The sequence below is a fragment of the Silurus aristotelis genome, assembly GCF_946808225.1.
Source record: "Silurus aristotelis genome assembly, chromosome: 3".
Lineage (NCBI taxonomy): Eukaryota > Metazoa > Chordata > Actinopteri > Siluriformes > Siluridae > Silurus > Silurus aristotelis.
This window is the reverse complement of record NC_139576.1, coordinates 8,856,625-8,880,718: the sequence shown is the minus strand read 5'-3', so window position 1 is coordinate 8,880,718 and position 24,094 is coordinate 8,856,625. Positions and strand designations below refer to the sequence as shown.

Here is a 24,094-nt window from a genome sequence, read left to right as displayed (position 1 = left end):
TTGCAGGATAAGGAAGTTAGGGTGTAGGTACTGTACTATTTTATGCATGGCTTTAGGAGTAAAATACCAGTTATGAGGTGAGAATTTTCTGTTTTAATAATACTGTAGCAAGCTATGAAGTACAAGAGACTCAAACACTTTCTTTCACCGCAATAAAAAAAGGAATCATTTAAGTACATAACAGTTGACTGTTTATCCATGATATCGAAGGAGTCTCCAGTCTCAGCTCGTTGTAACTGTCACTGTGACAAAGAGACACTATATGTCTAAACCCGCATGGTTTAGACTCCTGTATGAATACTACATTATGTTGCTGTTAACTTTTAGGGAAATTATTATGAAAATTTGGTGAATATAATACATATTCTGGTCTGTTGTTTTTATTCGGGTGTTCCTTTTATCACTGTTTCTTTTATCACTTCGGCTACTGCAGCTATAACATCATTCCTCTAAACAATGTTTCCTCATTTGGGGTTAATAAACCAATACAGTACACAGCTTATCATTTTACAAAGTATACAATCTTTTGTAGACCTTCCAGACAGTTACAATGAGCTGAGACTAGAGAATCCATTCCATAAATGTTAAATAGATTCATGCATATCCATTTTTCTTGAATTAATTTCAATGCATTTTGAAAATCTGTTTATTATTAGCATTGCTTTATCAGCCGTATACTGTGACAGAACTGATACTTTAGATACATCAAATTGGAAAAAGCACATTAATAACGTCTTCAACATTTTTCACGTCAAGGACCCCTTGAGGCGATAGAGACATGAGGCAGGGACCCCCTGATTCAAAATGCCCCAAACATAGCCACTGATATGAATAGAAACCACACATATTATGCTAGTTATATTATGATAAGGCAATTAGAACTATTTTGTTGTTGTACATGCCTTATTGTATATTTTCAAATCTTTACAAAATTATTAGGCATCATAACAAACATGTTTTGCAGTTAAAAATGAAAATTTTTTTAAAGTTGTTCTGTTTTATTTTAATAGATTTGCAGCTTCATACATTTTCCTTTTACTGTCAGGTGGACAATTATACATTTACATGAACATCAGCTTTACATTTAATAGAACTTTAATGTAATAATTACAATATATATTTTTTATTCAATATTTTATCTTTGATGTTTTTACCCTTATTTATTTTTTGTAACAAAAATTGTGATTCAACATTAATTAGCGGACCCCCTGCAGTACTGCCACAGACCTCCTGTTAAAGACTCGTGATTTATTTGGATGATTATCAGGGTGGTAATTACAGAAAATTAATCAACACCTAAAAAATCAGAATCTATACTGCATAAGACCTTCAGTGAAACCTGAAAGTATTCACAGCACTTCACCATTTTCACATTTTGTTACAGTATGTTACAGTATGTTACAGCCTTATTCCAAAATAGATTAAATTCATTATTCTCCCCACAATTCTACAAAAAATACCCTATAATGACAACGTGAAAGTTTGTTTGAAATCTTTGCAAATGTATTAAAACTAAAAACATTTTAATAAGTATTCAGTCTTTGCTCAATACTTTGTTGAAGCACCTTTGACAAAAATTACAGCCTCAAGACCTTTTTGAGTTTGATGCTACAAGCTTTGCAAACCTATTGTTGTGCAGTTTCTCAAATTCTTCTTTTCAGAACCTCTCAAGCTTCATCAGGTTGGATGGGGCGAGTCGGTGCACAGCCATTTTCAGATCTTTCCAGAGATGTTCAATCAGATTCAAGTCTGGGCTCTGGCTGGGCCACAGGTACCTTTTGGCAAACTCCAGGTGGGGTGTCATGTGTCACGAATCATTCCATTGGGTTCTTGGTCACCTTCCTGACTATGGCCTTTTGCCCCCGATCACTCTGGCTGCTCGCTCTAGAAAGAGTTCTGGTAGTTTAAAACGTTTTCCATTTACAGATGATGGAGGCCACTGTGCTCATTGGGACCTTTAATGCTACAGGAATTTTTTTGTACCCTTTCGCAGATCTGTACCTTGATACCATCCTGACTAGGAGATCTATAGTCAATTCCTTGGACTTCATGGCTTGGTTTGTGCTCTGACATGCACTGTTAACTGTGGGACCTCATATAGACATATGTGAGCCTTTCCAAAACATGCTCAATCAACTGAATTGACCACAGGTGGACTACAATCAAGTTGTAGAAACAGCTTAAGGATGATCAGTGGAAACAGGATGCACCTGAGCTCTATATTGGCAAAGGCTGTGAATACTGCAAATGTAATGCAAAGATTTCAAACACAGTTCTTTCACGTTGTCATCATGGGGTGGTGTTCGTAGAATTTTTGAAGAAAATAATGCATTTAATTCATTTTGGAATAAGGCTGTAACATAACAAAATGTGGAAAAATTGAAGCGTTGTAAATACTTTCCGGATGCACTGTATGGTATGAATATACATTTAAATATGACAATGAATATTATATTACTAAATGAAGAGGTGTGGTTTTTGACTTAAAGTTAATTTATTAGTTCTTGTTTTTAGACTTCTTGAAACTAGTCTGTGTTTATAAAACAACTGTTTAATCACAGTTTAAGACAGAAACCTTAGTCACTTGGTGAGTAACGCTGCCGTAGAAATTTCCCCTCTTCTCACTCACTTCTGCTTCCTTCATGCCTGCACACCTGATTCAGCTTCGCAGACATTTTATGAGTTGAGTCAGGTGTTTGAGTGTGGGTGTGGAATGTATTCGAGTATGTAGTGTTGAGTTGAACGTCTAACCTAACTGCGAAAATTTATACTAACTATTAGCATATGTGCTTCTTACTCAAAATGTTATCACAAAGTTGGAGGCTCACAATTGTGTAGAATATCTTTAGCTGCAGTAGCATTTCAGTATGACAATGCCCCTGTGCACAAAGCCAGCTCCATGACGATATAGTTTATATGATTTGGATAAAAAGATCTTCAGTAACCTGCTATTAAATGCTTACCTCAACCCTATTGAATAAATTAATTGGAACATTGACTGCACCCCAGACCTTGAGTACACTTAACTAGATTTTTGTTCCAACTCAAACTGTACATTTAATCAAGACAAGTAAGACAACTCGACTTATATCCAAAACTTGTCAAGAATAAACTAATTAAATAAGTTTACAAAACGTAATGGGTATGTCATTTTTTTGTGTGTGTGTGTGTACACGTATTAGAAAGGTGTTGGGACACTACAAACTGGCAGAACAGCTTCTATGCACCTTGGCACAGACTCTACAACTATCTGGAACTCTACCAGAAGGATGAACAGCATTCTTATTCCCTTAGTTGGTGTTTCAGTGACGGTGGTGGTGGAGTGCTCTGTCTTTACACATCACTCCAAAATCTCCAGTCTGGCTGGATCTGGAGGCTATAGTGGTAGGTCATCAGAGCCACCAAGGCCTTCTCTACTGGCTTAAACTCAAAATCAGTGACTTCCATTTTAATGTATTTTTGTTTATGAATATGTATTAAATTATTCCCAATAGTCTGTTCTCTTCATTTCATAGCAAGTCTTTTAGGTGTGCAAGTCCAGAAAAAACATGATACACAGAAAAATGCACAAAAATGCACATAAAACCCAGAGTCATTTTTTTTTTAGTGATGGAGGTGATGTATGCAGTTGGTGCAGCTGTGGCTGCAGTGAAAGGAGACTTGTTGAATTGTGTTCATTGGTTTTCTTGCTTCAGTACTGCGTCTCTCTATAATTTTGATGGTTTCTATATCCGTAGCCTCACAATGAAGGTATTAAGAGGTGGATTGATTCAGGTACAGTAGGACACAATGAAGTCCTAGGTGTGAAATGCACAGCTTGCCACTGAGTGGCTACGATTGTCATAGCATATTATTTACATCATTTTCATCCTATCCAAACTATTTACTAAGCCCCTGTGCCCTGTGAATGGGGGTGGAGTCATTTCTGTATAGATTACTCCCATCATGATAGAGGCACCTTAAGTGAACAAAAAAGTTCTCAGTGTTGAAATTTTCAGACTACACTTATATCCTCCTTATTGGCATATTCTATTCATTCATTCAGTAAGATACTTTAGGCCATGGTGCTGTTGAATTCTCAGATCTGATTGGCCAAAAGATGTTTTTCTGTGTCAGTTTCTAAAACAGTAGCTGTAAAAGTAGGTTTGTATTTATGGGCTTATTTTAATACATTATTGTGTCTATAGTTGCAGCTTACACAGTGACATGTATAGGGGATATACCATATAATACAAGCCATTGTAATGGTCCATGGGAAAATGTTCAGGAAATAAACTGTTTTCAAGCAGCTGATTATGATATAAGTGGTAACAGGAACTACCTTGTTTAACAGACTTTACACAACACTAAATGCACCTATTAAAGGATTCAGTATACAATCGAATGTACTGCATTAAATAAAGCTAAAAATGCTAGTGTTAGAAAAATCTATGTGGAAAAAAAAGAGAAAAGAAATATGTTGCTTTTATTCAGCATACTGTATGGGGAAAAGTTTGTGGACACCTGACTGTAAGACACATTTCATTCCACATAAAGATCTCATTTGCTGTTATAATACACTCCAGTTTTCTGTAAAGATGTTCTACCAGATTTTGGAGTGTGCTTGTGGAGATTTGTGCTCATTCAGCCAAAAGTGTTCAATTGGGTTGAGGTCAGAGATCTTAAACAGTTTACTGTTTATTTAAGATATTAGACTTCAACCCCTTTAAACTATATTTTCATGAAGCTGGCTTTATGCACAGGGACATGCCATTGCCATTGCCATTGCCAAACCAAGCCATATAGTGTATGAAAGCAGCAGTGTCTGTTCTGTTGTTCACATACTGTAAGCCAACATCTGTAATGTAATCTGCATTGTGTTGCAAAATCTGCTAAAGAAAAAAAGAGATTATTATTTATTAAATTTTTTATTTAGTGATGCCCTGAAAAAGTTTATTCACATAGTCCAACTTATGCAAATAAACCAGGTCAGGTTACACACATTCATACTGTGTGTTTTTACCTGGAGGATCAACGATTGTTCCTATGTTTAGTAATAGACAGTTATGATAATTCAGGTTGATATATATTGTTCTTCATTTGTTTATTTATTTATTTTCTAGTATTGCCTTTTAGAATATAAATAAGATATGAAAGATAACTGCAAGGTAATTCATTCTTCCAAAAAGACGAAATAGTAAACATTTTCACCAATCACATTGTTCCAAAATGTATACCTTTAACACCTTTCCACACCTTATTGTATCATTTTGACAATTATTAAACATTTGTACCAGTTGGGACCTGAGGACTCCCTGATTTGTCCTAAGTGGGAAAATATGAATTCAAGAAACATGTAGCCATTGACAGAAATAGTATAATTTGCAGAAAATGCTAGAAAACCAAATAATGCAGTTCCTGGAGAATGGAGTTCCCGGAGAGCTTTCTTAAAAAGAATGGGAAGATTTAATTTAATAGCATTTAAGTGTTCATGAGGTACATTACCTGGGGATGAAAGTTTTCTTGTGCCTGGCTGTTCTGGTGTTCGTTGCTCTGTAACGCCGGCCAGATTGCAAAACAATATGGCGTAGATGTGAGGGATCCAGAGTGATTTTCTGGGGCTTATTTCTCACTCTGGATGTATGCAGGTCTTGAAGGTTGGGCAGGGAGGCACCAAAACTTCTTTCAGCCATCAGAACCATCCTCTGTAATCTGATATCTGATTATGTGGCTGAGCCGAACAGTTGGCCATAACGATTCAGTATCCGAATGTATTTATTGATGAGGAGTTCAAAGCACTTTTGTAAATGTGAATTGTCTATGGACTCATGAACACCTCTCAAAAAACACAGGAGCGGTTGATCATCCGGGTAACAGCACACAGTATAAAGAATCAAGCATGTGTGAACCTTTAAACTGGTTTTGTAATTTGTGTAAATTCTGGTATTATTGTGTCTTGTGGACAAAATATTAAATATCTGTAATGTAAATTCTGTCTTCAGAGCAGGACTATACATAAAAAAAAAAATCTAATTTTTATGATCTCTGATTAATTCTTTAATCATTAACAATTTGTCGCTTCTACGAAGCCTATGTAAATGTATGACCTAAGCTGTAGCTAGCTTTGTGTTAGGTTAAAACTGTAAGAACAGGTTCACAGATCTGTCCTTGGTGTTTTTTCATCTTGATTTGGAGACCAGAGTCTTTTATCTGAGATAAACGGAGACCTGGCAACCCTAGTGTGATTTAATTCAGTGAGAGTATTGCTCTGTAATGCTGTACATGAGTTAAATCTTTGTGATATACAAGCTGGCTGTACTTCTTTTTTTTTGCATACCTTATTATCATATTTCTAATGAATGGAAACCTTTTTGCGGGGATATTTCAGTCACACACCCTCAACCAGCAATTTTTTTTGTTCTTTAGTCTTTTTAATCACATAGGACCAAGCAAATAAACAAGTAAAAGTATTCCTTTCACAGTTCCAGTCTGAACAAACTGGTTTGAAAGCATCGTAAAGTTGATCGAAAGGCTGCTTTTCTGCGTTCCAGTGTATAGCATAACTTCAACTAACTTTTTTTTTGTTTTGCTTCAGCCAACATCATGATTGAACTTCACTACGAATGAAGCTCTGGCTCCTCTGGTATTTTTGCAATCTAGCAAAACAAGGGCGTCTGTTAAAAGCCATACATGTAAATTTACTTCAGTAAATATGATTGAGTTCTGCATATTCAGATAGACATTTCATATTATCCCTAGTAGTTTCCCACTTTAGTGTGTAGCTTGGTGCTTTATTGTAATGAACCAAAACTGCTTTCATTACCTTCCTCCTTTACCGAGATTGTATTGCTTCAGTAAATATATGGGTACTAATCATTGACTAGAGATTTATGAGCACGGTTTATCATACCAGGACTTTATTAATTGTAACATTAATTCAGGTCATTATTAAAATGTCTGAAATTAACTGATTGAATTGTAGCAATTTTTATTATTGTGCAAATGTGTAATTATTATTTTTTTTTATGGTCTATATGTCTGTGACTGTAGCATGTGTATGTGTGTGTGTGTGTGTGTGTGTGTGTGTGTGTGTGTGTGTGTGTGTGTGTGTGTGTGTGTGTGTGTGTGTAACTGAGCTAGAAAGCACCTGAGGCTTTAAAACAGATTAACCACAAGTGCTTAATCATGAGATGACACTTGTTCAGACTGTTTACAATCATGATCAAGTCATTTTCTCTTACTCATGTGATCATATTAACACTTTCTTAGACTTGTTTTTATTTCATATTCACTATAAGATTACACTTGATGAGACACCTATCGAATGACAACTCATACACAGAGAGTGTCATATTTTATGTAAAGAGTGAAATTAGATGGGCTACGCTGTTTTTAAAAATAATTACCGATTATAGAGAATTATCAATATTTTAAGTATTTTATTCCTCGTAAAGAGAAACAGTTTGCCTTCAATTGAATTTGTTATTAAATAATAAGACATCTCATTTTATTATCCTGTTATAGTTGCTTTTAATGATGTGCGTGAGCATCTGAGCAGTAAATTAGTTCCTGTTATTAGTTACATTATAGCAGCTCTAATGTCACAGTGTCATTACCTCTTGGAAGGGAACAAGATAAATAAAAATACTGTGTGTTATGTTTTAGAGAAACCGCAAAGCACAAATCCTTCTCTATTCTGAAGACTTTCCCATAGTGAAAAATTGTATAACACTAGAAATTTTTCTTGAATAAGTGTTAAATAAAGTCAATCAATCTACTTATAATAAAGTTAACCAAATTATACAGTTTCATTTCCAAAATTAGAACTTATTTTTTCCTCTCTATATATATATTATTATAATATATTGTTGACAATATTTATTTCCATTAAGTGTCCGTAATATAATTCAGTTAAATTCAATTCAGTTCAGTAGACGTTGTCACTAAGCAGCTTTATAGTATTAACTAGACTCAGGATATCAGTTTGAAATGAAGTATTTGTCCCTGTAAATGTACCCTAAATGAGGAAGAGCCAATGGTTATGGTGGTGAGAAAAAAGCCCCTGAAACAACATTGAGAATAAAAAACTTAGAGGATCCAGACGCAAAACGGAACCCATCCTCATCTGAGTGTCACCAGTTAGAAGTAAATCCCCTCTATAACTGTGCACTATATGGTGCAAAAGTACAATTGTGTAAGAAGGAAATTCATTATTAATTATAACATTTATTTATCAACTGTTCACTGATGAGACTTGAGTGAAAAACATGCCATACAGCTGTTGCTGTAGAAATAATTCAGTATTAAAATAAGTAGCTGGCTTAATTTCAAAAGCTGTTTTTATTTATTTTTTTAATAATTAAAAATACGGTTAAACTGGAACAACTTCTGAACAATCAAATGTTTAGCTGTGTTTGAGATCTTTTTGTGAATAATGTGCTATTTTTTTTTTTTTTTTACATGCATTGAGTTAACCTGAACTCTATTATTTAATAGAATATGTTACTTCATACAGATGTGTGTGATTGATCTGCGTTTAAAACATCCAGTAGAAAAGTACTGGCCTGCCAAATGGAAGCATTATATATATATATATATATATATATATATATATATATATATATATATATATATATATATATATATATATATATATATATATATATATATATAGAGAGAGAGAGAGAGAGAGAGAGAGAGAGAGAGAGAGAGAGAGAGAGAGAGAGAGAGAGTCCAGAAATGTCCAGAGAGTCCAGAAATGTTTGATTATACTGATTGGACTTAATTGGGAAAGCCACACACCTGTCTATATAAGACCTTACAGATCACAATGTATGTCAGAGCAAATGAGAATCATAAGGTTAAAGGAACTGCCTGAAGAGCTCAGAGACAGAATTGTGGCAAGGCACAGATCTGACCAAGGTTACAAAAAGATTTCTGCTGCACTTAAGGTTCCTAAGAGCACAGTGGCCTCCATAATCCTCAAATGGAAGACGTTTGGGACGACCAGAACCCTTCCTAGAGCTGGCCGTCCAGCCAAACTGAGCTATCGGGGAGTAGAGCCTTGGTGAGAGAGGTAAAGAAGAACCCAAATATCACTGTGGCTAAGCTCCAGAGTTGCAGTCTGGAGATGGGAGAAAGTTGTAGAAAGTCAACCATCACTGCAGCCCTCCACCAGTCAGGGCTTTATGGCAGAGTGGCCCGATGGAAGCCTCTCCTAAGTGCAAGACACTAAAAAACACCTGAAGGACTCCAAGATGGTGAGAAATAAGATTCTCTGGTCTGATGAGACCAAAATATAACTTTTTGGCCTTAATTCTAAGCGGTATGTGTGGAGAAAACCAGGCACTGCTCATCACCTGTCCAATACAGTCCCAACAGTGAAGCATGGTGGTGGCAGCATCATGCTGTGGAGGTGTTTTTCAGCTGCAGGGACAGGATGACTGTTTGCAATCGAGGGAAAGATGAATGTGGCCAAGCACAGGGATATCCTGGACGAAAACCTTCTCCAGAGTGCTCTGGACCTCAGACTGGGCCAAAGGTTTACCTTCAAACAAGACAATGACCCTAAGCACACAGCTAAAATAACGAAGGAGTGGCTTCACAACAACTCCGTGACTGTTCTTAAATGGCTCAGCCAGAGCCCTGACTTAAACCCAATTGAGCATCTCTGGAGAGACCTAAAAATGGCTGTCCACCAACGTTTACCATCCAACCTGACAGAACTGGAGAGGACCTGCAAGGAGGAATGGCAGAGGATCCCCAAATCCAGGTGTGAAAAACCTGTTGCATCTTTCCCAAAAAAGACTCATAGCTGTATTAGATCAAAAAGGTGCTTCTACTAAATACTGAGCAAAGGGTCTGAATACTTAGGACCATGTGATATTTAAATTTATCTTTTTTAACAAATCTGTAACAATGTCGACAATTCTGTGTTTTTCTGTCAATATTGGGTGCTATGTGTACATTAATAAGGAAAAAAAAGGAACCTTAATGATTTTAGCAAATGGCTGCAATATAACAAAGAGTAAAAAATTTAAGGGGGTCTGAATACTTTCTGTACCCACTGTGTGTGTATATATATATATATATATATATATATATATATATATATATATATATATATATATATATATATATATATATATATATATATATATATATATACACACACAATGGAACCTTGATACTTGCGACCTTGACACTCGTGACCTCGAGCGGACCTTCTACTTCTGCAACTTCTAAAGCGATGCTGCAGCACTCATGCGTCTGTTTTTTTAAGCTAGCTTCTGCACATAATGCACATCACGAGGACTCAACTTCTTTGATCGACCCTTGTGAGATCTGTTCCAAGTGGAACCTGTCTTGGAATATCTCTGTATGTCCCTGTCCACTGTTGTGATTTGCCAAGTATACACACACTTACAAATGTATAGAGTTAAGCTTTAAGGATATTGCCATCTATAAAAAAAAAACAGTCATCTACACCAGTGGTCCCCATCCCCCAGGTCGCGGATCGGCACCGGTCCGTGGGTCAATTGGTACATAACTTACATTATTTCCGTTTAATTTATTATCTAATTCTGAACGATGTTTTATTTTAGAAAATTACCGGATTCCGCCACATCTGTCTATGACTCACTCTTGATTCATGTTATGATGCCACGGTTACATGTCTTACCTACATTCGCTACCTTCTTAAAGGGGCTGCTCCGGCCGCTAACACATAATACATTACCGCTAAATTCAAAACCCGAAGCTAGCAAAATGAACAAAAAACAACACGTTTATTACTATATTTAGAAAATACCAGTTTTTATGCCGGTCGTATCATTTTATTTTGTATTTATCCACCACACCTTAAAGTGGCGCAAAAAAGGTTGGGGACCGCTGATCTGCACAACAAGTCCATACAACATTTTAACTCTTCACCGCTCCGGAATCCAGCCCACACCATCTCCGCACAAGTTTATTTTCCAACCATGACTCCTTTTCTTGATCACACTGTACGCCGCATATGTGCGTGTGATGAAGCAATGTTTGTGAGATTTACCACAGTGTACTAGAGACAGGCCTGTGATTTTTTTCCCCCCTCTACTCTCTCATTTAGGAAACAGGAGTGGTGTGTTTATGTATTTTGAGCAGAGGTGCTATTATGTAAAAGGGTGGGTTCCCAATAATTACTTCTCTTCACTCCGCTTGTAAATTTTTGTTGGACTGTTTCATATGATAACACATCTTCCCTGTTGTGATGTAAGATATAACAGAGCAGGGATTACTGACATTGATGCATCAGTCAGATTTTGAGAAGAGAAACCCAAACTAGGGCCTGCAGGCAAAAGTCACCCATGGTAAACTTTGATTTGGCCCATCATGCCAAGAGAGGCAAAAAAGTGCCATTTGGAAAAACTTTTTAAAAAATTGGGATTGAACTCAATTGTACTATAAATTCAGTTGTTTCTTACTGTACTAAAATTAGTGTTTTAGTATCTTAACTAGTGTTTCAGTAACTAGTACAAATAAATCTTTATTAGTTAAGTAGCTTACCGAGTCGTTTTTCAACAGCAATGATGAAACTGTAATAAATGGACATTTTGAGTTTTCTTAGCAAGTTTTTCCTTGCCACAGTCATACAAATAAAATTGAATTGAAATGGATTTTCTGAATTTATATTAAATTATAAAATCATAAATGAGAGCAACTGTGGCAACTTTTATTTTAATATAATATTTAATATAATGCAACATTTATTTTTTTGTCCACAGACCTTAATAAAGTTAGATTTTTGGCCCTTCATAGGAAAATGTTGCTCCTCTGTCTTACACAGTTGAGTGAATATTGTACTGCCATCTTTTGGTGAGTTTGTGCACTATATAGGCAGAGTTTTGTTGGAAATTGCGTTGCTTTTTTTGATAAAGTAAATGTAAACTAATAGTAATGAAAATGTAAGGTTTACAGGGTGTCTGGTGGGGACTACAGATTTGTGCTTTGCCAGGGATTTTACTGTATATAACAAAAAGTACATTGAACATGAATCTTTACTTTAGCTTGTGGTCAGATGTCAAGCTTGCAGGACAAACAAAAAACAGTTTCAACAATTGCATGGGACTGTCTATATGCAGTACTGTGCAAAAGTTTTAGGCTTTTGTAAAAAATAAAAAAATAATAATGTGTAAAGTAAGAATGCTTTTAAAAATAGACAACATGGAAAAAATTGAAATCAAATTAATATTTGGTGTGACTACACTTTACCTGCAAAGCAGCATCAATTCTTCTAAGTATACTTGCTCATAGGTTTTGAGGTAACTCTGCAAGTAGGTTGGAGCGTTAATAAAAGATCTTCTGTGGATGTAGGGTGCCTTAAATTTTTATATTTTCATTGACAGACTTTATGATTTTATGATCAGGGCTCTGTGGGGACCAAGCCAAATGTTGAAGAGACTTCTAAATGATATTGTCTGTTTGTTTGGGGTTGTTGTCCTACAAGTATCTGCCTGTATTCCTTAGCATTGAGTATACCATTATTCCTGACCAAATCTCTAACTCTATTTGTAGAAATAAGCCCCAAACTTACAAGGAACTGCCACCATGCTTCACCGTTGCCTGCAGACACTCATTATTGTACCACTCTACAGCCCTTTAGCAAACAATTCATTTTTTGCTACAGCCCACAATGTCAAAGTTTTGACTCATCAGTCCAGAGCACCTGCTGCCATTTTCCTGCACCCCAGTTCCTATGTTTGAGTCACTTAGCATTGTTTTCATGTTGGAGATGTTTGTTTTTGCCCACAATTCCTCCATGAAGACCACTTCTGGTCTAACTTCTCTGGAGAGTACCTGGGTCCCACTGGTTTCCTGGCAGTTCTTTGATGGCACTGTTGGACATCTTTTCAATCTAAAAGGGAAGCAAGCATAATGTGTCTTTCATCCACTGCATTAAGTTTCCTTGCCGACCACTGCATTTCCTGTTTCTTTGTGCTTTTTTTGAAAGAGCTTGGAAACCTCAGATTCCTTTGAAATATCTGCCTGGGAGAGACTTTGCTGGTGCAAAATAACTTCCTTGTGTCTTGTTGCTGTGCTCAGGCTTGCCACAGTGATGAGATGAAACTGTTTTCTATGACCTCACCTTAGTAGCAGAGTTTGGCTGTTCCTCACCCAGTTTAAACCTCTTTCTGAAAAAGAAACAGCTGTGGTTCAACCTACATATGAAATTGATGATCATTAGCACCTGATTAGCAACAGGTGTTAATAGATAGTTAATCGTACACCTGACTCTGATCATACAGAATCTCTTTTTGCAACTGTGCCAAGTTTGGAAATGTACAAATTTAAAGTACGAATTTTTACATTTATTTTGTTTGCTCACTTTGCATTTTGTGAATTCATAATAATAATTTTTTTTTTAAATATTTTAAAATTTAAATATATATATTTGAAAGTATTTCTTTACACCTGCCTAAAACATTTGCACAGTACTGTATGTATAAAGATAAAAAATTCTATACCCGAGATCCCTGCTATACAGCAAATCCCATATTTATTGTTTTGTTATTATTTCCACTGAAACGACCTCAGTGTTGCTCTCCATTTGAATGTACATATAAGTAGACATACACTATATAGAAAACAGTATCGGGACACCTGACTATAAGGTTCTCTCCCAAACTGTTTTCACGAATGTGGAGGCACGCAATTGTATAGGTTGACTTTGTATGTGATAGCATGACTTTTTCCCTTCACTTCAACCTCTTCCATCATTATAATGCCTCTTTGCACAAAACCAGCTTCATGAATTGGAACACTGACTGCACTCCAGGTCTTTTCACATCACCTACAATATACCTAACTTTAGTAACACCCTTGTGGCTCACTGAGCACAAATCTCCACAGCACAATCCAAAATTTAGTCAAACATCATCCCAGAAGGGTGAAGGTTATTATAACAGCAAATAAGGATCAAATGTGGAATCTGATGTTCAAAAAGCAAATCTTATGGTCAGGTGTCTACAAACTTTTGTCCATGGTTCATCTTCACTTCATTCCACATACAGTCCATACTTTTTCTGCTATCCAATTTTGGTATCGTTTAGATCATATCTGGATTTTTCTTTTCTTATTCTGTGTAAAAACATTTTTTTGGAATGGATGGAAGAACATCAGTTCAGTTGTCTGTGTTAATCGTATTGCTAACCTGCTTGTGTTCTTAAGAATATACAGTGGAACCCGGTTATGTCGATGTCCTAGGTGGTCGCCAAAAAGCATCGAGATAACCGATGATCGAGATAAACGAAAATCAATATGGCGGCAGTATATTAACGTGCTTGAAATTTCTTTATGTACATCTTCTTCTTCTTCTTTCGGCTGCTCCCATTAGGGGTCGCCACAGCGGATCATCCGTCTCCATACCACCCTGTCCTCTATATCTGCCTCTTTCACACCAACTACCTGCATGGCTTCCCTCACCACATCCATGAACCTCCTCCTTGGCCTTCCTCTTTTCCTCCTACCTGGTGGCTCCATCTTCAGCATTTTTCTACCAATATAATTCATGTCCCTTCTCTGCACATGTCCAAACCATCTCAATCTCACCTCCCTCACCTTGTCACCAAAACATCCTACATGTGCTGTCCCTCTAATAAACTCATTTTTAATCTTGTCCATCCTCGTCACTCCCAACGAAAACCTCAACATCTTCAGCTCTGCTACCTCCAGCTCCACCTCCTGTCTTTTACTCAATGCCACTGTCTCTAATCCATACAACATCGCAGGTCTCACCACAGTCCTATAAACTTTCCCTTTCATTCTTGCAGATACTCTTCTATCACAAATCACTCCTGTCACTCTTCTCCACCCACTCCACCCTGCCTGCACTCTTTTCTTTACTTCCCTAACACACTCTCCATTACTTTGCACTGTTGACCCCAGGTACCTGAACTCTTCCACCTTCTCCACCTCTTCTCCCTGCAACCGCATCACTCCACTGCCCTCCCTCTCATTCACACACATGTACTCTGTCTTACTCCTACTGACTTTCATTCCCCTTCTCTCCAGCGCATATCTCCACCTCTCCAGGCTCTTCTCAACCTGCTCTCTACTCTCACCACAAATCACAATATCATCTGCAAACATCAAAGTCCAGGGAGACTCCTGTCTGACCTCGTCCGTCAACCTGTCCATCACCACTGCAAACAGGAAAGGGCTCAGGGCCGTTTCTTGATGCAGTCCAACCTTCACCCTGAACCAGTCTGTCGTACCTACTGCACACTTTACTGCCGTCACACTGTCCTCATACATGTCCTGCACCACCCTCACATACTTCTCTGACACACCTGACTTCCTCATACAATACCACAACTCCTCTCTCGGCACCCTGTCGTACGCTTTCTCTAAATCCACAAATACACAATGCAGCTCCTTCTGTCCTTCTCTATACTTCTCCATCAACATCCTCAAAGCAAATAAGGCATCTGTGGTGCTCTTCCTCGGCATGAAACCATACTGTTGCTCACAGATGGTCACCTCTTCTCTCAGCCTGGCTTCCACTACTCTTTCCCATAACTTCATGGTGTGACTGATCAACTTAATTCCCCTGTAGTTACTGCAGGTCTGCACATCTCCCTTATGCTTAAAGATCGGTACCAGCACACTCCTTCTCCATTCCTCAGGCATCCTCTCCCCTTCCAGAATCCTTTTAAACAATCTGGTTAAAAACTCCACTGCCATCTCTCCTAAACATCTCCACGCTTCTACCGGTATGTCATCTGGTCCAACCGACTTTCCATTCTTCATCCTCTTAATCGCTGCTCTCACTTCCTCCTTACTGATCCTATCTACTTCCTGCTTCACCAACTCCACATCCTCCAACCTTCTCTCTCTCTGATTTTCCTCATTCATCAGCTGCTCAAAATACTCCCTCCATCTTCTTAACACACTCTCCTCACTAGTCAACACATTTTCCTCTCCATCCTTTATTGCTCTAACTTGCAGTACATCCTTCCCAGCTCGGTCCCTCTGCTTGGCCAATCGGTATAAATCCTTTTCTCCTTCCCTAGTGTCCAACCTCTTATACAGTTCCTCATATGCCTTTTCCTTGGCTTTCGCCACATCCCTTTTAACCTGCTGCCGCATCTCCTTGTACTCCTGCCTACTTTTCTCATCACTCTGTCGATCCCACTTCTGTTTTGCCAACCTCTTTCCCCTAATGCTCTCCTGCACTTCCTCATTCCACCACCACGTCTCCTTGTCTTGCTTTCTATTTCCAGATGTCACACCAAGTACTTTTCTAGCTGCCTCCCTCATCACTCCTGCAGTAGTTGCCCAATCATCCGGCACCTCTTCACCACCACCAAGCCCCTGTCTGACCTCTTCCCTGAACCTCACACTACACTCTTCCTCCTTCAGTTTCCACCATCTTATTCTTCTTTCAAACCTTACTTTCCTCCTCTTCTTCTTCGCCTCCAAAACCATCCTACAGACCACCATCCGATGCTGTCTAGCTACACTGACCCCCGCCAACACCTTACAGTCTCCAATCTCCTTCAGGTTGCATCTCCTACACAGAAGATAATCCACCTGTGTGCACCTTCCTCCACTCTTATACGTCACCCTATGATCCTCCTTCTTCCTAAAATACGTGTTCACCACTGCCATTTCCATCCTTTTAGCAAAATCTACCACCATCTGCCCTTCCACATTCCTCTCCTTAAAACCATACCTACCCATCACCTCCTCATCACCTCTGTTCCCTTCACCTACATGCCCATTAAAGTCTGCCTCAATCACCAATCGTTCTTTCCTAGGTACACCATCTACCACTTCATCTAATTCACTCCAGAATCTTTCCTCCTCCTCCATCTCACAGCCAACTTGTGGAGCATAGGCACTGATGACATTTATCATCATCCCTTCAACTTCCACCTTCACGATCATCACCCTATCAGAAACTCTCTTCACCTCCACTACACTCTTACTGTACTCTTCCTTCAGAATCACCCCTACACCATTTCTCTTCCCATCCACACCATGATAAAACAGTTTAAACCCACCTCCAATGTTCCTGGCCTTACTCCCTTTCCACTTGGTCTCCTGAACACACAACACATCTACCTTTCTCCTCTCCATCATATCAGCTATCTCTCTCCCTTTACCCGTCATAGTACCAACATTTAAAGTACCAACCCGAACCTCTACTCTCCTACGCTGCTCCTTTTCCTGCCGTCTCTGTAGACGCCTTCCTCCTCTCCTTCTCCTTCTTAGGCCAACAGTAGCCCAATTTCCACCGGTACCCTGTCGGCTAACGATACCTGTGGCGGTAGCTGTTAACCCGGGCCACGACTGATCCGGTATGAAATTCTCATTTGTGATCCGCATATTTGATTTGGCACATGTTTTACGCTGGATGCCCTTCCTAACGCAACCCTCCCCATTTACCCGGGCTTGGGACCGGCACTAAGAGTACACTGGCTTGTGCCCCCCTAATGGCTGGGTTGAAATTTCTTTATGTACATGATGTGTGTTAATAAATAAGAATGTGCATGCACGTGTTTTTGAAGGTTTTTTTTTACACAAAGGCGTTGCCGCGATTTGTTTGATGAAGGCATGCTATAAAAATACATTCAGTACATGTTTATCTGTCAGGTATCCCCCCTGCCACGCCCCCTTCAGCCCCCTTCAGCGTGTCAGGTGTTTTCTCGGCCGCTTTCTCTAAAGCTCCCGGCTTTAATCGCGCACATATGGTGCTCGTTTATCATCATCACCAACTCCTATTTAAACTTCCACACTCTCACTGTCCGTTATTGTTGGTATATGTTGGTTCACGGCTGTCGTTGTTATCGCACATGCGTATCCCGGTACGTGTCTTCCCACCGGCACTCTCTCAACGGCTGGCTTTTCTTCCCAAAGCGCACCGCGGATCCCCTCCGATCCTGCCGGTGTTCATTCTATGCTTTTGCTCATCCCACGTTCCGCGCCGCCAAGCGCGGCTTTCGCCTCCCGTTCATCGCATAACATTTAACAACAAAAGGCATATGTGCACTAACTAACAGCAGAGATTCTCCAGTATACAATACAACACCTGTAGCAGCTGTAAGGTTTGATTTTTCCGCCACTTCCGCGAGTTCTTCTGCGGCTGCACCGAGATAACCGACGTTAAATGGCAATTTTTCCCCCTTGTGCTCGAGATATCAGGGTTCGGCGACAAGAAAAAAAGTCGACATAACCGATAAAAAATGCTTAGAAAAAGTGAGAATTTGGCGGTTCCACTTGAAAAACGTCGACTTAAGAGGGTTGTCGAGGTAACCGAGGGCGAGATAACCGGGTTCCACTGTACTGTGATATACTGAATAAAATGTAAAACTTTTTTACCAATGCATTCTTTTATTTCATTAATAAAAGTTCAATGTTAACTGTTATTGCATCAAAAGCTGAAAGGCCAGTCATGTTGTGACGTGTGAATTACTATTTGTTTTGCTGTGGGAAAACAAGCTTTTTTAAAGCTTTTTTAGAAGTGTGTCTAACTCAAGCTGTGTCAGGAAGCATGTTGTCTCACAGTGCTGATTTTGCTTTTCAGGATGTGTATGTGTGAGCTGTAGGCAGTGATGGAGATCAGGCCAAACTGCAGTAGTCACTGTGACTCTGAGTTCTGCTTCATCCATCCTGCAGTAAACAAGCAGCAGAGCTGGGACATCCTGCTGAGGCTCTGCACTCTCTCTACGGTACACACACACACACACACACACACACACACACACATACACAGGGGAACTATGAACAGTTATAATAGGGGCATGCAGGACAGAATTTTTGGGCCAGATTAATGTTGTTTTTTTTTACTTTAAAGGATATATATATATATATATATATATATATATATATATATATATATATATATATATATATATATATATATTTATATATATATATATATATATATATATATATATATATATATATATATATATATATATATATATATATATATATACGTTTGTATAGTTTTCACTTCTGAGCTTTCGAACGGGTGTCTCTTTCCGTTCATCATGTTCTTTCTTTGTGTCGTGTACGCATGATCTCTTTTGAAGTAACCAAAAAGTGTTATTTTATTACTTTATAATATCTTAATATTATTTTACTATAATATTAATAGTTAACATGTTCATGCATGCAAGTTTAAAAGTATCAAATAAAAAAAATAAGAAAGTAAAATCAAAGTGGTGATTTGGGGCTTCCTAGGGCCCTTTGTACGGTGGCTGAGAAGTGCAAAACACATTAACAAATCAGAAAACAAATTAACAAATTAGAATACACAATAAAAAAATTCAAAAACAAAATAACAAATGCTAAAACAAATCAACAAATGCAAAAACAAAATAACAAATCTGCAAACACAACGACAATTTAGACAAACCGGAAAAGGTAGGTACAGTTTGTGAATGGAAACTTACCGATCATTGGACGAGACACCTGTCATTCAAAATATACAGGAAGTATGAAATATTAAAACTTTGTTTCTTGTACACTTGTAAAGTTCTCCATTTACTTTAAACTATTTTTAATTTCGATTAGTGCACCTTTGAATATAAGAAAATAACAGAAGTAAACATTGGCAAGCAAGGAGAAATTGGAATTAATTCAACACTACTTTGAGGAAGGACATTCATATGCAGTGATTTTGGAGATGCTGCAGTATAACATAACATAAAGATTAGTTTCTACATTTTTACTCATACGTTCCAACTTTCTCTGTACTTCTTGTTTATCTTGAATGACAGGTGTCTTGTCTAATTTGTTAATGTGTTTTGCACTTCTCGGCCACCGTACCTTTGGGCTCATATGCCTGGCATACTTTGCATCACACACAATCACACAAACACAACCACAAATAAATTCGGGGGCTGTGCCTGGCATTGGCAGCTGGGTGTTAAGACCTAAATATTTATTAAAAATGATCTTAGACCAAAAAACTTAGGAAATTGTTTTTATGGAGTTTAATGTAAAAAATAATGACATTTAAAAATAACAAAAATCATTATTAATTATAAAATGAAGTAAAATGTTAATACAGTACAGACTATATACAAAAAAAATGCATTTTTGGGGTGGTGTGTGTTTATTGCAGTTTTTCGTTTATCATTTGGATAAACGGGGGATTACTGTATGTATGTATGTATATATATATATATATATATATATATATATATATATATATATATATATATATATATATATATATATATACATATATATATATATATATATATATATATATATATATATATATATGTATATATATATATATATATATATATATATATATATATATATATATATATATATATATATATATATATATATGTGTGTGTGTGTGTGTGTGTGTGTGTGTGCAGAGGGTGGTGGAGGTGCAGAGCAGGTCTCTGTCTCCAGTTCTGTGTGCTATAGCTTGGACGCTGCTCTCCTGTGGGATACTGCTGTCCATCCTATTCCTCATTTTCACCATCCGCTATAAAAACAACAGGTACACAAACCTCACCAGACCATCTCTCTGTATGGTTTTCTAACGGCCTCTTTTTTCCCCCCTTCCATTCATAAGTATTCACCCTAGGGCTGTCAATCAATTACACTATTTAATTGCGATTAATCACATGATTATCATGAATTAACTCACGATTAATCGCTGCTTAATCAACATTTTTATCTGTTCTAAATGTACCTTAAATTAATACTTTTCAAGACTTCAAAACTCTAATCAACATGGGCATGGACAAAAATGGATGCTTTATGCAAATGTTTGTTTATTATTGAAACCAAACTCAACATAGAGCATGAAGTATACTTGGATACTTGAATATACTTGTCAATGTTTTAAAGTAATTATAGTGTTTTAAAATACTACAAGGAGATGCGGCAGCAGGTAAAGAGAGATTAGGCGAAAGCCAGGGAAAAGGCATACGAGGAGCTATATGAGAGGTTCAAACACTAAGGAGTTTGGAAAAGGATTTGTACCGATTGACCAGGCAGAGGGACCGAGCTGGGAAGGATGTGCTGCAAGTTAGAGCAATAAAGGATGCAGCTGGAAATGTGTTGACTAGTAAAGAGAGTGTGTTGAGAAGATGGAGGGAGTATTTTGAGCAGCTGATGAATAAGGAAAATGAGAGAGAGAGAGAGAGAGAGAGAGAGAGAGAGAGAGAGAGAGAGAGAGAGAGAAGGTTGGATGATGTAGAGATGGTGAAGCAGGAAGTGGATCGGATTAGTAAGAAGGAAGTGAGAGCAGTGATTAGAGGATGAAGAGTGGAAAGTCGGTTGGACCAGATGAAATACCGGTAGAAGCATGGAGATGTTTAGGAGAGATGGCAGTGGGAGCAGGTTAGGAAGAGCCTGGAGAGAAGGGGAATAAAAATCATTAGGAATAAGAAAGAGTGTGTGAATGAGCGGTAGGGCAGTGGAGTGATGCGGTTGCAGGGAGAAGAAGTGGAGAAAGTGGATGTGTTTAGTTACTTGGGGTCAACAGTGCAAAATAATGGAGAGTGTGTTAAAAAGTGAAGAAAAGATTGCAGGCAGGGTGGAGTGGGTGGAGAAGAGTGGCAGGAGTGATTTGTAATAGAAGAGTATCTGCAAGAGTGAAAAGGAAAGTTTATAGGACTGTGGTGAGACCTGTGATGTTGTATGGTTTAGAGACAGTGGCATTGAGTAAAAGACAGGATGTGGAGCTGGAGGTAGCAGAGCTGAAGATGTTGAGGTTTGCGTTGGGAGTGATGAGGATGGACAGGATTAGAAACGAGTTTATTTAAGAAACAGCGCATGTAGGACATTTTAGAGACGAAGCGAGAGAGGCCCGATTGAGATGGTTTGGACATGTGCAGAGGAGGGACATGGGGTATATCGGTAGGAGAATGTTGAGGATGGAGCCGCCAGGAAGGAGGAAAAGAGGAAGACCAAGGAGATAGTTGATCCGCTGTGGTGACACCTAATGGAAGCAGCCGAATAAAGAACAAGGTGTTTTAAATTACGTAAATCATCAGGACACAAAATAGAACTTTTGCTGTGTTTCCACATGGATGGTTTTAATTGTCAGATGTGTGCTCATGCTTAATTGCAGATTTTGGTGCTTGATTTGAGACTTGAAAAATTATTTTTCATTAAGTTATGAGCCCGATTGCAATGAGCCTCGTGCGGGCGGGGCACGCCCGAGAGCAAGAGCGAGGTGCGTCGGGGAATCCCGGGGTATGACAGCCTCCGAAGGGGGCGTGGCAGGGGGATTCCTGACACCACCCCCCTCCCAAAGGGGTGGCACCGGACGCCCCCAACCCACAGAACGCCCGGAGGGCCGGGGCACTCGGAGGAGGGCCTTCCTGCTCGTCCAGGGCCGGAAGGGACCCGGCTGGAACCGCCCAGGGGCCGGGGAAAGCCGGGAAGGACCCGAAGCCGAGGTACCACCCCCGTGGACAGCCGGAAGTCGACCACGGACACCGCAGGACCCAGAACCGGAACACAGCTTGACGCGGCGGCCAGGAACGGAGCACAGCCCTTGGCGTCGACTGAAGACGGAGAGACGACTCCCACGGGGACCAGGAGCTGCACGATGCACTCAGGGGAGCCTGGAGGTGGAGCAACGCCCTCAGTGGAGACCGGAGGCGGAGAGACCTCCTCAACGGAGACCGGAGGCGGAGTGATGCCTTCAGCGGAGACCGGATGGGGGAGGACGTCCACCACGGAGACCTGGGGCGGACCGACGACATCCAGGAAGGCCGGGAACAGAACCCTGTCCACCACGGAGACCTGGACGACGACCTCGGCGAGGACCGGAGCCTTCTCACCCACGGGGACCTGGAAGGGACAGACCGCCAGAGGCGGGGGTGAGCAGTCCGCTGCTTACCGGCTGGTGGACCCCCAGGATGGAGGCCGGAGACGGAGTGAAGTTCCTGGTGGTGTTCGGAGGCGGCACGACCTCCACGGCGGGGAACCGGAACTGGATGGTGCTCACGATCCCGACTGGAGGTTGGAGGACGTCCTCGGCGGAGTCAGGAGGCCGAGCGACGCCCTTGGAGGACCCCTGGAGTGCCATATCCTCCTCTGAGGAATCTGAAGGCCTGACGTCGCCGTCAGAGGGACCGGGAGGACCGACGTCGCCGTAGGAAGAGCTCGGGAGCGAGACGTCGCCGGGAGCGGAGCTCGGGGACGTGGCGTCGTCCGGAGAGGGACTGGGAGGAGTCACTTCGCCTTCTGCAGGACTGTGGGGCGAGCCATCGCCTTCGGTGGAACCCGGGGGCAGCGGTTTGACTTCCCTTTCACAGTCCTGGAGCCGGGGTGAGTGCACAGGGAAACCCCTGGGCGAAGGGGCGTTCCTGGGGACCCTTGGGAGCAAGTCAGAGCCTGCAGGCCAGCCTGGGAGTGGAGAGAAGCCCGCTCGGGGATCCACGAGCGGAGAGGCGCCCGCCTGGAGGTCCATGAGCGGAGAGGCGCTCGCCTGGAGGGCCACGAGCGGAGAGGCGCTAGCCGGGAGTCCTGGGAGTGAAGCTGAGCTTTCTTGGAGGCCTTCGAGCGGAGGGGAGCGCTCACGGAGGTCTTGGGCAGCAGTGGAGCCCTCCTCGGGACCCTGGAGCGGAGAGGAGCTCGCGGGGTCGCTCAGGGACAGAGAGGAGCCCACTGGGTCGCTCAGGAACAGAGAGGAGCCCACTGGGTCGCTCAGGGACAGAGAGGAGCTCTGACGGAGGACCTGGGACGGAACAGAGCTCTCTTCGGAGACCTGGAGCGGAACAGAGCTCTCTTCGGGCGGAGCCTGGAGCTGGGCTGAGCTCTCGGGCGGAACCTGGAGCTGGGCGGAGCTCTCGGGCGGAACCTGGAGCTGGGCGGAGCTCTCGGGCGGAACCTGGAGCTGGGCGGAGCTCTCGGGCGGAACCTGGAGCTGAGCTTTCCGGGAGGTCCTGGGGCGGAGCCGAGCTTTCCTGGAGGTCCTGGGGCGGAGCCGAGCTTTTCTGGGGGTCCTGGGGCGGAGCCGAGCTCTCCTGGAGGTCCTGGGACGGGACCGTGTTCTCAGAGGCGGGTGAGAAGAGCTGGAGATCAGCCGTGACCAACCCGAGTTCCCTGGTGAGAAGCTGTAGGAACCGGGTGCACGTGCCAA

The 24,094-nt window shown here is 40.4% G+C and overlaps 1 protein-coding gene across 2 annotated transcripts in view; it reads left to right on the top strand.

Moving 5' to 3' along the window:
• gpr156 (G protein-coupled receptor 156) overlaps positions 1-24,094 on the top strand; it is a 47,757-nt gene that overhangs the window by 5,715 nt on the left and 17,948 nt on the right. The window contains exons 2-4 of one of the 2 annotated variants that reach the window (XM_083536974.1): positions 3,183-3,384; positions 18,548-18,692; positions 20,364-20,491. In XM_083536974.1, the coding sequence (XP_083393100.1) occupies positions 18,576-18,692; positions 20,364-20,491 (245 nt within the window). In that variant the 5' untranslated portion in view covers positions 3,183-3,384; positions 18,548-18,575. The remainder of the gene's footprint in view (positions 1-3,182; positions 3,385-18,547; positions 18,693-20,363; positions 20,492-24,094) is intronic. The other variant, XM_083536973.1, reaches the window with a different exon arrangement.